Here is a 14493-nt window from a genome sequence, read left to right on the forward strand (position 1 = left end):
GATTTTAAGACCTATAAATATTGTGGAAAAAGGTGATAGGGGAATAATGAAATGAGCGTCCCACTTGGTAATATCAATTGTAATATTAGACACCTGAGAATCCGCATCAGATCCACCCTCAAACCCACTTTGACATCTCCAAGGACAATCCTTTCATCTTATCATTTCCCTCCTCCAGATCTGTCCTGTCCAAAGCCAGGAAGGATTCAGCCCCCTAGCTTTTGCTACACCTCTGTCCATGCTCTTGCGCTAGGCATGGCATATCCATCTCCCCACATCATGTCTTCCACCTCTCCTGTCCCTCGTTTCTCTCTGTGCTCCTCCACGTGGAAGCTGGGGCATGGCTGCAAAGATCCAAAGGGTGTAGTGTGGGGGACAGCAGAGTTGCTAACATGTCTCTGTTTCATCTCATCCCTCCAGCTGTGTGAGGGGGAAGGAGAAGCGGCGGAGGTTTCGTAATGAGCACATTGTTCCCTGCCATGGAAAGAGCCAGCCCGGCTTGCTGGAGCCAGCCCGGTGGGACGGCATATAACTGGAGTTGGCATCACGGGCTGCTGAGGCATGAGGACAATCGCTACAACTGGACGGACTGTGAAGCCGGTCACTTGAGCAAAGTCCCTGTCACGCTGCTCATCTGCCTCTGCGGGCTGGTGGGGAACGGGGCCGTCCTCTGGTTCCTCGGCTCCCGCGTCCGCAGGAACCCCATCACCGTCTACGTCCTCAACCTGGCCGTCGCCGACTTCACCTTCCTCCTCTCCGTCGCCATTGCCCTTGTGATATTTTACGGCCCAGAGAGCCTTTGTCACAGGCTGGGTTCACGGGACATGACAACTGTGTTGAACATCACCATCGTCTTCACTTTCACCGCCAGCGTCTACCTCCTGACAGCCTTCAGTGCCATGACGTCTCTGTCCGTCCTCCCCCCGTCCCGCTGCCCCTGCCACCGCTCCCCGCGCTTGCCAGTGCTCGTGCATGCCCTGCTCTGGGCCCTCTCCTTCCTGCTCACCATGACCCTCTACTTCTGCCCTGCGGCGCTCATTGCCTTCGTCCTGAGCTACCTCTTGTCGGTGCTTACCCTGATTTTTTCTGCTCTAACCCTGCTTGCCAGGGTCTTGTGCTGTTCATGGCAATATCCCCCGAGGAAGCTCTGTGTTGTGGTCCTGCTACCGGCTGTCTTCTTCCCCTTCCTCACTGCTGACTTCGTTTACTGGCTCTTGCTAAGACTGTTTGATTTTTCTGTTTTTGTCTTTGACGCCTCTCTCCTGTTCGCCTGCGTCAACAGCGGTATCAACCCTGTTATTTACTTCTTGGCTGGGAGCTGTGCGAAGAAGTTCACGCTCTCTGTTAGGATTGCTTTCCAGAGGGTTTTTGAAGATGTAACAGAGCCCCAAAATAGAGGCGAAACTCCCACAGAAAACACAGTGGACACAACGGTTTAAGCCTCTGCAGCCCCTCCCCGAGAGAAGATGCTCCAGGGACGGAGACGTCCCGTGAGCCGGGGCGAGACAAGGAAGGCGGCTTTGGTGTGGGTCTGGCTGCAGCTGAACGGAATTAGCGGCAGCACAACAAAAGGTGCTGGGTGGCACGGGAGTTCCTGCCTGGCCTGAACACCGGGCAGCGTGGTGAAATATTCATCGACACCTTTTCCTTTGAAACCTTTGCTTTGAATCTGTCCTAGCCAACAGGTCTGAGCTTTCCCTGCCTCAAAAGTGAGCTTGCTCTACCCTGTGCACTATTAGAACAGAGCCGCGGAGGCTCTTAGCTCCTGCCAGTGCTTTTTTTTTGGTGTGCCTACTGAAGAGCGGAGTGTGGGTGGATAAGAAAGCTTGGCACAGCAGGGCAGAACAATTCCCAGGCAAATCCTCCTGTCTGCGTCTCCAGCGGGTGCCGACACGTGTGAAGAATACGCGGAGACTTCACATTCAGCTTTGTTAGCAGGCAAGCAGGCATGTGTTTGGGATCGTCCCTGGAAGGCTTTCCCCAAAATGCATCGCTCCTGCTGCAAATTGAGTTTTGTCCGCACGTCACGTGGGCTGTCTGCACGCAAGGGTTTTGGACTGGAACTGCCTCTCGGGTTTCCTCCCACTTTTCTAAGGGCTGCCTGGACGGTTGGCCCGAGAAACTGCCGTTTCGCAACCATGACCTGAGGTCTGTATTCATTTCTGGTGTGTCTGTTCCTCATCTAGAAAAACAAGAGGAGTAGGGTTAAAATGAAACAACCCAAAAAGCACAGCCCTGCCTGAAGACTCTGTAAAGGCTGGGTTTTCCATCTGAAAGGGGATACGGGGAGAGGGAAGGAAAACAGTGGACTTCTTATGGAAAAGACCCTGTTGAAGCCATGAGGATGACTCCCTGTAGCCTGGCGCAGGCAAGCCCTGGGTAATAGGGGTAGTGGCAGCGTTTTCTCTGCTCCTCTCTCCCCTCCGTGTCTGTCAGCCCTTGCTATCAAGGAGCTGGGAGGTACCCAGCTTGTGAACTAAGCCACCACACCATTGCTTTTGAGCTGGTTTTGTTTCCTGGTGCAACTCCCCACCAGGCTGCACTCATTTCAGTGCGAGCCCAAGGGAAAGGTTGGGAAGATGCAGCTGGCAGGGAGGGGTGGAGGGAGAAAAGGCATCAGCAGAGCAGACCCGGGAACTGCTGATGCCATGGCCTCTGGGACCTGGGATGGTGACAGAAGTTCCTCTGCCCTTTGGCTTGTCCCTCAGCCCAGCGCTACATGTCACCGGACGGGCTGGAATGAAAATGGATCACTTGGCGCAGTACAGGTCCAGAGCCATGATAACTAAACCCATAAAACTCTCTGGTAAAAACAAGACGCTCGGATAGGTGGTGGCCTGGGTGACTCTGCAGGCAAGGGAGATCCTGGGAAGCAGGGAAAGCACATGGGAGGATCGTGATCCTTCTGCACCTGCCTTGGGAGACACTCCCTGGATGATGGGAGCCCTTTCCTGGACAACAGGTTGTAACTTGGAACGTTTTTACTTTCCAAAGGACGGAAAAGCGGGAGAGAGGGAGAAAAAACCCCCTTTCAACTATGGAAGACTCCTGCCTTCTTCTGCAATCTATTAATAAATGCTTCTTAGATATTTAATCTCATCATGTGTCTTCAAAGCATGACTCACCACCCATGGGTTATACTCTCGCTTCTCTTCCTAAAAGCAGTGGCATGTTAGTTACCCTTGGATTTAAGGCAGTGGGAAAAGGACGGAAAACTGCCTGCTGTGTGAGAGGCAGGGAACTGGGTGGGTGCGCACAGGCATCCCTGCCACCTGCAAGTGGGATGATCTCCCCTGCCAGGCTGTGTGCCTCCTCCCCACTTTTTCCAGCAGTCTCCCAGGTGCTGGGATGCTGCGAGGTCCGTTCCTTCTGGTCTTTCCTCCGCCCTTCCGCCTCTGCCTGTCTCAGCCGGCCTCAGCCCTCCACCCTACGAGGAGGTGCTCTCCGGGTGTGCTCAGCTGTTCCCGAGGAAAGCTTTCAGCACGGATGGGCAGCCCCACTGCCGTGGTTTGGCTCAGCTGGAGGCTCCTTACAGTGAGATAACATCTCTACTAACTGCAAACATCCCAGAGAGATGTCGTCTGCTGCCCAGGTCCCTCCCAGGAGAAACGAGGAGGTCTTGGCACTGTCAACAGATGGCTTATCCCAACTATTGCAGGCACCTGCCTTAGGATGAGGTGCACCATGCTCTGGAGGTACCTGGCCTCCTCATAGACAAGACGGAGGCTTTAGAATGAGAGGAAATGAGCCATTTTCTGACAGAGTTGAGTCAGCCTCGCTCTGTTCACCAGTGACAAGCCGTGCGGTGAAGCCCAGTTGTTGTTCAGTCAACAAACTTTGGGGTCAGAGTTACCACGTCGGATACAAAAAAAGAAATCCAAATTTAATTTAGGAGTAGTAACAATATGATGCCTTAGGTAGGTAACTAGAAAAAGGTAAGTACAATCAGGACTGCGGAGTGTATGGTTAGGCATTGAAACAGCTGTGCAGAGGAGCTGCTCAGCTCCTCCTGAGGATGGCCAAGTTCGGGATGGAGGCAGAGAAGGGCTCCCTCGTGATGCTGAAGCTGGGGAACCAAAGGATGGCCCCACTCCCCGCCAGCCCGCACAGGCAGATGAGCATGTGATGCTCCCAATTTCTATACAATTAAGTGGCCCATACGTCTGGTTATGTTACTTTCCGTATTTCAGGCTCTTTTTGGTCATGGGCGCAGAGGTGCATTCAGTGGAGTCACCATGAAATCTTTGCTGCGAGCAAAAAGAGTACAGGAATTAGTGTCTCTGACTTGCCAAGACCATCTGATCGGATAATCCCCTGCCTTGCTTCACGGCATGGCTTGGAGCCGTGTCTGGGGAGTGTTTCGTGAGCTGTGCCAGAGCAGGTTCCCGTCTCAGCCTCTGCAGCTGACATTTGCCTGCTGTGCTTCTCCCTGGCATCAAAGAGGTGATCTTTGGCACCAGGCATCCTGAGTTGCGCTGTGTCATCTCACTCTTCACCTTGAAATATTTCCTTTCCAAACTTGGTGCCTTTTTTGGAGGCATACCTCCCTGCATCTCCCCTTCCAAGTTCGGAGGACAGGGTACCATAGCCTTGGCTGAAGTAAGGCAAAAGAGTCTGAAGCCTCCTTTGGGATGCTTTTGTCCCTGTGGACAAAACTTTTATGGAGATATTGAAAAGTGAAAGATGTCTTAAAACCCTCTCTTGGTTTTTCTGTAGGGACTGATAGGAGCAGGGCTGGCGCAGATTCCCTGCCCCCTTGTAGGAATGCTTACTGGGCTGTCTGGTCCCTGAGAGACCCCAGCAAGGAGGTGACGACCTCCAGAATACGATGTCTCGTCAGCCAGCTGTAGTCTATTGCAACAAGCCGGAAAGCAGCACCTTCTTGGCATGAACATGAGCACCGGGAACGCGCTACTCGTAATCCCCCGGCACTATCGAATCCATACTTTTCTCAGAACTATTCAACCCTGGAATTAAATAGTGTGACAAATTCCCACTTAAAGTACAAGGGAATGCTCTTGTTTCTTCCCCAGCTCTGCAGCCCTACCTGATGTTGGTTTGTTTCTCTTCCCATCGGCTGGCTCTGCTCTTTAGACAGAAGAGCAAGGATGCTCCGTGCGATCCGTACCCCTCTCCTGCCATCTAGAGGCATCAACCCCGCAGATATTTGTGAAATCACTGCCAGCCCACTGCTGGACGCGTCCCCGCAACCCTCTGAGCTCGGGGTGTGGGTGAGCAGTGGGGCCTGGGGCTCCCGCTCCTGCTCGGGGGAGTCCGCACAGCCCCGGAGGAGGCGGCGGGGTTCAGCTGGGCTGGGAGGGGGATTTTGGTGGGGCTGAGTTGCCAGCTAGCCTCTCCTCACGAGGATATACTGCTTGGCTTCCAGGAGCAAGTGGCTCTCCCGGGAGTCCTCACCCTCCACCTCCCATCGCGGCGGCAGCAGGCGCAGAGGCACGGCCAGCTCTGTGGTCGCAGTTTCTCCGAGCAGAGGGAACCAGGGGCAGGAGGGGCTGCACTACCCCGCGGATGAGCCACACGGCTGCTTCCCACGGCAGCAATTGCCTCTACTCCTTGCTCAGCCTTCCACTTCAGCACGGGTGCAGCCGTGCCGGCAAGATGCCCGCACGACCCCCTCGGCTTGTCCATTTTTGCAACCCTTTTTTGCAGAGCCCTGCCTTGCTTGGACAACAGAGATGGCCAGAGCTCCCCCAGCGCCTAATGCGTCAGCCTTTCCCCAGGCAAGAGATCCCCCAAACACCACAAAACTCCTCTGCTGAGCCAAAGGAGAGAGTTTATTCACTGGGGCCAGGGCAGTGAGGGTCAATGCAATGGGGAAGGTGGTCCGTGCACCGGGACCGAGCCTGGCTGAGCAGAGCTGCGCCGGGTCTGTGCTACGAGCCCCCACGCCTCCATCCCCCGGGCTGTCTGCGAGGCTCCGCGTCTCCAGTCCTGCTCGCCAGCAGCACCTTACAGAGAGGTCTCCACCGCAGTGTCCCCAGGCACGTGGCTCCCCTCCTCGCTCCTCGCTTTCTCTTCGAACACTCGGCGAAGGGCGGCTTTCACGGAGCCCCGGAGCCGGCGCTGCCGGCAGCTCCCCACCAGAAAGTAAATGACTGGGTTGATGCTGCTGTTCAGCGATGCCAGCAGGTAAGAAATATGAAGGTAACACAGCTCTACATAAAAAGGACCAAGGAACATCACCACACTGAAAGGAATCCCAAAGATGAACAAGAAGATCACGTTGAGCAAGAGAGCAACGTAGAGCCTCCCTGGGTGTCGTCTCTGTGAGCCACATTGGAGTTTGATGAACAGGGAAAGGTTGGAAAGGAATGGGAATAAACAGAAAATGAGACCATTCACAATGCTTATATCTTGTAATAGTTGTTCACAGGTTATACCCAAAAAACAACTAATCAAAGCCAAAGAAACAAGAAGTCCGGCAAGAGCCCAGAGCATCCCACAGGTGATGCCTGACAAGTGCTTTGGGCGGCGACACCGGTACCAGATTGGGAACAAAACAGACAGGCACCTCTCCACGCTCATTGCTGTCAGGAGATACATGCTGGCTAAATACCAAAACAGAAACACAACGATCAGGATATTCTTGGAGAAATAATATTGAAATGGGAAAATACAATAGACTTCTGAAATAATGTACAATGTACATATAACAAGAACAAACAGGAGCAGAGAGAAGTCAGCGACGGCCAGGTTCAGGACGTAGACAGTGAAGGGGTTCTTCTTCATGTGGAAGCCCAGGAACCACATGACCACCATATTCCCCACAAGTCCACACAGGCAAATACTAATACAGACACCTGAAATTATCAACAGCCTATGATCTAGTATGCACCAAGATTTATCAACCACCTGAGAGTCTTTATATCCAGAAGTCACGTAGTTCAGAGAGAGATTTGTTGTGTTGGTCTCCTCCATGGCAAATGACCCTGCTCTGGGTGGCCGCCTTCTCCCTCTCCCACCACCTCCTAGGAGAGACGAGGAAGGAGAAGGAAACGAGGGCATCGGCATTCCCAGCACTCGCCATCTTTCCCCACGGCTCCACGCCAGCCCTGGGATGCGCCAGCAAGGACCCCATCCCCTGCCATGCCCAGGACAGGCTCCCACCCCTCCAGCCCTCTTCCTGGCCAGGAGGCATCTCCCACCTGCCCGTCCCCGGGCTCCTACCTCCTGGTGCTCCTGGGAACAGTGCTGCTGCAGGAGCTCCAGCGCACGGGGCCTCCAGGCTTGCCAGGAGGAAGAGGGTGGCGATGGCTGCCGGGGCCACCCGCTTTGCTTCGGTCTCCTCCCACATGCCTGAGGAGCAGACCTTTGCCCAGAGATCACATCCCATGGTCAGGAGACTCCCCTCACAATCTCATCACATCGGTGACAGCTTCCCCTCACATGTCCCATGCACGGCGATCTTGTCAGTAGAAGTTGGCCGCATCACCCCCTTCTTCTCCTCCCGCCGTCCTCCAGTGTCATCCCACCATGCGAGAGGCTTCTGGCTTTCGCTGTGTGTACCTGGTGGTCCAAGACTTCCCCCTGCTCTCCCTGGGGGCACTTTGCCCCCAGTACAGGGGCTTCGCCATAATGTGTGGCAAAACCTGGAACGTACTGCAAGTACCTCAGCTATAGCCCCAAACCATAGGAGACAACGCCTGCAGAGCCAAGGGCAAGCAAGATCTTCTGCTTGGAGGTGAAGGAAGAGAGAGGAGCACCATGCCAATAAGAGATGATGCTGGCTGGACGGTTCATGTACAAAGTGGGAGGTGTGTGAAGGGCGTATTGTCCCAGACCAGGAAGCTTTGGGGAAAGTTTGTCGGAGTGACGTGCTCTCCTGTTACTTCCCAGCAGCACCACTTGGCTGCAAGGGGAAAGCTCCGTTTGTCAACACTGGAGGGTACATAAATCATTCCCAGGGACAGAGGATGGCAGAAAGGTGAGAGTGAGAGAGATGAGCCAGGGACCTGGACTTGATGATCTTACAGGTCTTTTCCAACCTTAGTGATTCTGTGATCCTCAACAGTGGGAAATCACTGATGTGCGGACGAGCAACAGCAGAAGGGCTTTGCTCGGTGCCTCTAATGACATGGAAACTGGTGCTCGAGGGCTTCTCCCAACTTTCTTCTGGGAGACATTGCCATCAGATAGAGGCTTTACTTTAATGTGTCAAAGCATGGAACATAATCCTTGTGAGAAATTTGATGCTAGAAAGCCACGGAAGAAATCGATCAAGGGAAATGTTTTTTGCGGTGGAGGTGAAGAAAGAAAAACACACGCTGTCATTGAAGGACAACGATGAGCTGATTCTTATAGGCCTAAAACGGTGGGAAAGGGGAATAAAGGGACTTAATCCCATGGATCATGACTGAACAACATAGCACACTAAGCTGTCCTTGTGAGGCACTCTGATTCTCAATTCCAGGGTCCTGAAGGCAACAGCAGACCTTATCTGCCCTGAGCCCACCCATTCATCCCCTGCCCATGGACCAGGGGCTCCAGTTAAGGTCAGGCCTGAGCAACCAGACTTTGCCTGAGCTATGCAGGAGTTGCACCTGTCTGAAGACCTGTCTCCATCCCTCTCTCACGGAGAGACCTTGAGCCTATGTTCTAGCCTTGTTTCAAGTCTATCTCTGGCCCCAACTCCTGCAGCTCCAGGCTGGACCCCCTGGAGAGACTGTGGACCTTGTTCATTACCATGTGTTCACCACACGAAATCAAAGGACGTCCTTGGAGGACATCAGTCTTGGGGATGACAAGCATAGGCAATAACTCCCAAGAAGAGGTATTCGAAAGATGGGAAACACATGAAAGAGGGAGAGAAAATAAGCAATGAAAATGCCAGTCCCTGTGGTGCTAAAGGATGAGATTGCACGACAGGAACCACTTGTAGATAAAAGCACATTTGCAGCACTACGCACCCCACAAAACGTAATCTCAGAGGAGACACATGCATGTCAGGGATGTGATTAGAGGCAGTGGGCAAAGCCCTCATGCTGTTCTGTATCTGAATACTGGTGATCTCTCACGGCAAGCTGAGACAAGGCCAGTGCTCTGCCTCATTGCTGCTGGCGAGGGGACTCTGTTGGCATCCCAGGTGCAGGGAGTGGGTGTATGATGAGGTCTGGGGGGGCAGAGGAAGGGATGGGCATGACCAGGAGTGGTTCTGCACCTGAGGAATGATGGCAAGAGGAAGGAGCGTTAAGGCCATGGGAATGTCAGGGACTTCCAAGGGGTTTCTGCTGGTTCATCCCCGTTGTTGATGGTCCCTGGCTCATCTCACTCATTCTCATCTTTCTGCCTTCCTCTTGCCTGGCCAAATCTCTTCTGCACCATCCCCTTGGCGATGCAGGCTGTAAGGATAGCGAAGGAACAGCTAGAGAGCTAGAGGAAGTCTTTCACCACCAGCTTCGCACAGCAAAACCCAGGAGACCCCGGCATGGCAAGCTGAAGCTGGAGGAAGGGGGTGTGGAGATCATAACCAGAAGACCGTTATACATCATGGAGTTAGTGATCCACAAAACACTCAACCTGACTGGTCCCAGGCCTGTGCTGTGCCATGCTGCGCTGTGCCATGCTGTGCATCTCCCTTGGCCATGGGATAAACCTTGTCGGTTGACGGTAAGGGAGGAGCTTGCAGGCAGCTCCCACCAGGTGCTGGTGATTATGACCTGCATGTCCTTGCCTTTATCTAGGACTGCTGCAACAGTTCTTATGTGAACATCCTTTTTGTTTGACAGCAAAATGAGTTGTTTTCTTTTTTAAGGAAATCCTGTAACAGCTCAAATGACCATAATGGGGTAACCTTTCCATGTACAGGATCTGCCTTGATCAGAGGTCTCTTTGATGCTGCAAGACCTGGGGTTCCCAGCACCTGAAGGGACATAAGGTTTTCTGTGCTATCCTCTCCCTCTTCATAGTTTTAGATCTAGTAAACGGTGTTTAACATGATACTTTACAGAGTCTAAGTGTCTTTCTTAACGGGACCATAACAGAACAGGACCTCCTGGTGAAAAACTGGGGGGAGGAGATGAAGGGGGTGATGCGGCCAACTTCTACTGACAAGATCGCCGTGCATGGGACATGTGAGGGGAAGCTGTCACCGATGTGATGAGATTGTGAGGGGAGTCTCCTGACCATGGGATGTGATCTCTGGGCAAAGGTCTGCTCCTCAGGCATGTGGGAGGAGACCGAAGCAAAGCGGGTGGCCCCGGCAGCCATCGCCACCCTCTTCCTCCTGGAAAGCCTGGAGGCCCCGTGCGCTGGAGCTCCTGCAGCAGCACTGTTCCCAGGAGCACCAGGAGGTAGGAGCCCGGGGACGGGCAGGTGGGAGATGCCTCCTGGCCAGGGAGAGGGCTGGAGGGGTGGGAGCCTGTCCCGGGCATGGCAGGGGATGGGGTCCTTGCTGGCGCATCCCAGGGCTGGCGTGGAGCCGTGGGGAAAGATGGCGAGTGCTGGGAATGCCGATGCCCTCGTTTCCTTCTCCTTCCTCGTCTCTCCTAGGAGGTGGTGGGAGAGGGAGAAGGCGGCCACCCAGAGCAGGATCATTTGCCATGGAGGAGACCAACACAACAAATCTCTCTCTGAACTACGTGACTTCTGGATATGTGGACTACGGGGAAAATATTGGATATGAATGCTCAAGACTACCTTATGGATTGATGGTATTTGCAGGTGTCTGTACAGGGATTTCTCTCTGTGGAATTGCGGGGAATGGCATAGTCATGTGGTTCCTGGGCTTCCACATGAAGCAGAACCCCTTCACTGTCTACATCCTAAATCTAGCTGTAGCTGACTTCTCTCTGCTCCTCCTATTTTTTCTGCTCCTATTGGCAATTTTGACCTTAACAGCAATTTGCTCTTATCTGTATAATTTCATTTCTTTCTACATAGATTTTGTATTTGTAGTTGAATTTCTGGGGCACTCCTTTGACCTTAGCAGCCTGGGTCTCCTGACAGCCATCAGCGTGGAGCGGTGTATCTCTGTCCTCTTCCCAATCTGGTATCGCTGCCACCGCCCAAAGCACTTATCAGGCGTTGTGAGTGGGGTGCTCTGGGCTCTTTCTGGACTTTTTGTTTCCTCAATGTATCTTAGCTTTAACTTTGCTGAAAGATACGAGACAGAATTTGCAGGTGTAGCCATTGCAATTTGCATTATTTTGTCATCAATGATGTTGATTTCCAACCTGTCCCTATTCATCAAACTCCAATGTGGCTCACAGAGACGACACCCAGGGAGGCTCTACGTTGCTCTCCTGCTCAACGTGATCTTCTTCTTTGGCTTTGGTATTCCTTTCAGTGTAGAGGTTTTCCTCAACCTTCCAAGTTCACATGAATTGTTTCCTGATAATACATGTTTTCTGCTGGCATTGCTGAACAGCAGCATCAACCCAGTCATTTACTTTCTGGTGGGGAGCTGCCGGCAGCGCCGGCTCCGGGGCTCCGTGAAAGCCGCCCTCCGCCGAGTGTTCGAAGAGAAAGTGAGGAGCGAGGAGGGGAGCCACGTGCCTGGGGACACTGCGGTGGAGACCTCTCTGTAAGGTGCTGCTGGCGAGCAGGACTGGAGACGCGGAGCCTCGCAGACAGCCCGGGGGATGGAGGCGTGGGGGCTCGTAGCACAGACCCGGCGCAGCTCTGCTCAGCCAGGCTCGGTCCCGGTGCACGGACCGCCTTCCCCATTGCATTGACCCTCACTGCCCTGGCCCCAGCGAATAAACTCTCTCCTTTGGCTCAGCAGAGGAGTTTTGTGGTGTTTGGGGGATCTCTTGCCTGGGGAAAGGCTGGCGCATTAGGCGCTGGGGGAGCTCTGGCCATCTCTGTTGTCCAAGCAAGGCAGGGCTCTGCAAAAAAGGGTTGCAAAAATGGACAAGCCGAGGGGGTCGTGCGGGCATCTCGCCGGCACGGCTGCACCCGTGCTGAAGTGGAAGGCTGAGCAAGGAGTAGAGGCAATTGCTGCCGTGGGAAGCAGCCGTGTGGCTCATCCGCGGGGTAGTGCAGCCCCTCCTGCCCCTGGTTCCCTCTGCTCGGAGAAACTGCGACCACAGAGCTGGCCGTGCCTCTGCGCCTGCTGCCGCCGCGATGGGAGGTGGAGGGTGAGGACTCCCGGGAGAGCCACTTGCTCCTGGAAGCCAAGCAGTATATCCTCGTGAGGAGAGGCTAGCTGGCAACTCAGCCCATTTTTACCTAACATCTGTCTCTGGCAACATATTCAGAGGTGCACACCTTCCGAGTTCCCTCATATTCTCCACCCTGCCCCTGCTGTCAAAGGCAGTGCTATTTATCAAACTCCAGTGTTGCTTGCCGAGGTGTCCCCGGGGGAGGCGGCTGCGGAGATGGCTCTTTGAATCCCTGCCGGCTCTGGGAAGGAGGCCGGGGCTGCTTCCGTGGGGCAGAGCGGAGGGGCAAGTGGTTGGGCTGGTGACGCGCCTCCTCTGCCTGGGACTTTGGTGGGGACAGGCACCGTGGGAGCATCCTCGGGTTTCCTCGAGGCTGGTGCCTCTCCTCATTCCCGGTATGAGGCGACACTGTGCTAGGGGCACAGACCAGGTAGAGCAGAGGAGGAGAAGCGACCCTGGACATTGGCCAGGTCTGGACCCCGCATGCCAACTTCTCCCTCGCTTTGACTTGAGGCCAAACCTGGAGGGCTCCAGTGCAGTGTGGCAGCCCATCTCCCAGCAGAGACGGGTTTGGTTGCGGCTACCTCAGGCTCATACAGAGACACGGAGTGGTGCAAATGCCATGTGCTGGTGGGAGTGGGGAGAGCCCAGGCAGGGGAACGCGGTGGGTCAGCAGGGGCTGAAGGTGCTCAGCCCGGGGTGAAAGAGGGACCCCATGCCCTGGACCCAACCTAATAAACTCTTGCTCCCTTTGGTGAGTGAATGAGTCATTGTGGTCTTTTGGGGGATCTAAATCTTCTTTTTGGAAGCTAGGTCTAAGTCAAAGAAAGAAGGGAATATGTTCTGATCAGAACATTCAAAGAAATACCAGGGGGTCATAGCCTTTCTTTTCTGTTTGTGTTTCTTTTTAGAGGGCAGCACTTTCTCTGAAGCCATTTCATGTTAGTTAGCAAGATTTGGAGAACTTTTGATGATGGATTACAATATTTTTCAGCAGAGATTTCACTAGAAACCATGATACCTCCCTACTGTCTTCTCCCCTTACCTAGCTACGCTCTCAGCTCCACTGATTGTGTTTACGGGATCTCTGTCTTTATAGCAGGGTCACCCAGCACAGCATTGCAGTAATCCCTCCCACCCCAAATACTTTACATTTATTTTATTTCTAACTGAAGTTTTCTTCAACAAGAAAAGAGAAAAGTAAATCACCATAACAATAGAAGTATTGCTGTTTCTTATGATAGTCTTGGGACATAACTGAGGGAGGATTTGTAGGTGTAGGCAATATCTCTGGACCTTGCTGGTGTTCACTTTCACATAAATGCAGCTCCCATGAAAGCTTTGCACGTTCACGACCCAGAAACAGCCTGAAGAAGCTGTGAACAACAGCCAAAGTGTTTACACAAGTGTAAATGTCTGATGCAATGGCAGAGGAGGAGCGCCTGAGCCCTGGAGCTTGCTAAGCATGGGATGCTGGTACGGTAAAGACGGCACAGGAACGCTTACCTTGGGATGCAGATCAAAGAGGTGCCGGGGTGGCTAGAGGTACAGGTGGAACTGGGGAACAGGAATAGTGTAAAGTGTTTGCATGACAAAGGATTTGCTTGGACAGGAGAGATGAAGAAGAATATCCCCAGAGTGCTAAACCCTTGTGTGTAGTTGGGTGAATCACACAGGGGCTCGTCCTGCTCCCTCTGGAATCACTGGAAAAAGTGTTATTCACCTACCAAAGAGCAAGCACAGCTGTGAAGTGCCAGACTAACAGCTGGGATTAGCTGCTTTAAAAGAAACTTGGCTTTTCTGTCCTTTTTCAGCACACGCTGACTTGAACGTTCTTCCTCTGTCTTAAAAAAAAATTATTTATCTGGTCCAGTCCCCATTTTCTGTCTTAATTTTCCCCTTTGCTTATTTTCATTATGATTTACCTCATACTTAGTGCTGTCTTCGACAGTAATTCAAGTATTATTTCTTCTACCATACACTGTGCAATGAGTATTCCTGGTTCTTCTCCGATCCCTCTTTTTTGTCAGGAACTTCCCATAAAATGGGTGATGCATATATTGCTGCTCTAATGCAAAGCACAGCTATGATGGAAACACATCCTAAGGAAGCTCGGGAATAGGCATAATGGACTGAGATAACAAGATGTATTTTAAGATGGAGAAAATCATATTGCCAAATATCCACGAGATTCATCAATTAAGATAGAGAACAATCAAACCAAAACAATTAGGTAGATTCTAATATTCATATAATCACCAGGACAGACACAATCTATATAAAATAGGAATACCTTTCAGGGAAAAAGGATGTTTTCTATACCGCTTATCTTCCAAAGTTTCTTTCCATTCATCATTTCCTCTACTCAGAGAAG

The 14493-nt window shown here is 52.7% G+C and overlaps 3 protein-coding genes across 3 annotated transcripts; 2 read left to right on the plus strand and 1 right to left on the minus strand.

The window, feature by feature from the left end:
• The first annotated feature begins 458 nt into the window (after positions 1-458).
• LOC104254240 (proto-oncogene Mas-like) lies at positions 459-1439 on the plus strand. Its single transcript, XM_009807932.2, has one exon. The coding sequence runs from the start codon at positions 459-461 to the stop codon at positions 1437-1439; it is 981 nt and encodes a 326-aa protein (XP_009806234.1).
• Positions 1440-5967: 4528 nt separating this feature from the next.
• On the minus strand, positions 5968-6936 carry LOC104258910 (mas-related G-protein coupled receptor member H-like). The gene has a single exon (XM_059826101.1). It carries the CDS (start codon positions 6934-6936, stop codon positions 5968-5970), a length of 969 nt encoding a protein of 322 aa, XP_059682084.1.
• A 3620-nt stretch (positions 6937-10556) lies between these two features.
• Positions 10557-11543, plus strand: LOC104262146 (mas-related G-protein coupled receptor member D-like). The gene has a single exon (XM_009818410.2). It carries the CDS (start codon positions 10557-10559, stop codon positions 11541-11543), a length of 987 nt encoding a protein of 328 aa, XP_009816712.2.
• The last annotated feature ends 2950 nt before the right edge of the window (positions 11544-14493 follow it).

This window comes from Gavia stellata, chromosome 17, assembly GCF_030936135.1.
Source record: "Gavia stellata isolate bGavSte3 chromosome 17, bGavSte3.hap2, whole genome shotgun sequence".
NCBI lineage: Eukaryota > Metazoa > Chordata > Aves > Gaviiformes > Gaviidae > Gavia > Gavia stellata.

Bases quoted from the DNA above. Each gene is read 5' to 3' on its own strand.
- LOC104262146 (XM_009818410.2), top strand. From the start codon at position 10,557: ATGGAGGAGACCAACACAACAAATCTCTCTCTGAACTACGTGACTTCT.
- LOC104254240 (XM_009807932.2), top strand. From the start codon at position 459: ATGAGCACATTGTTCCCTGCCATGGAAAGAGCCAGCCCGGCTTGCTGG.
- LOC104258910 (XM_059826101.1), bottom strand. From the start codon at position 6,936: ATGGAGGAGACCAACACAACAAATCTCTCTCTGAACTACGTGACTTCT.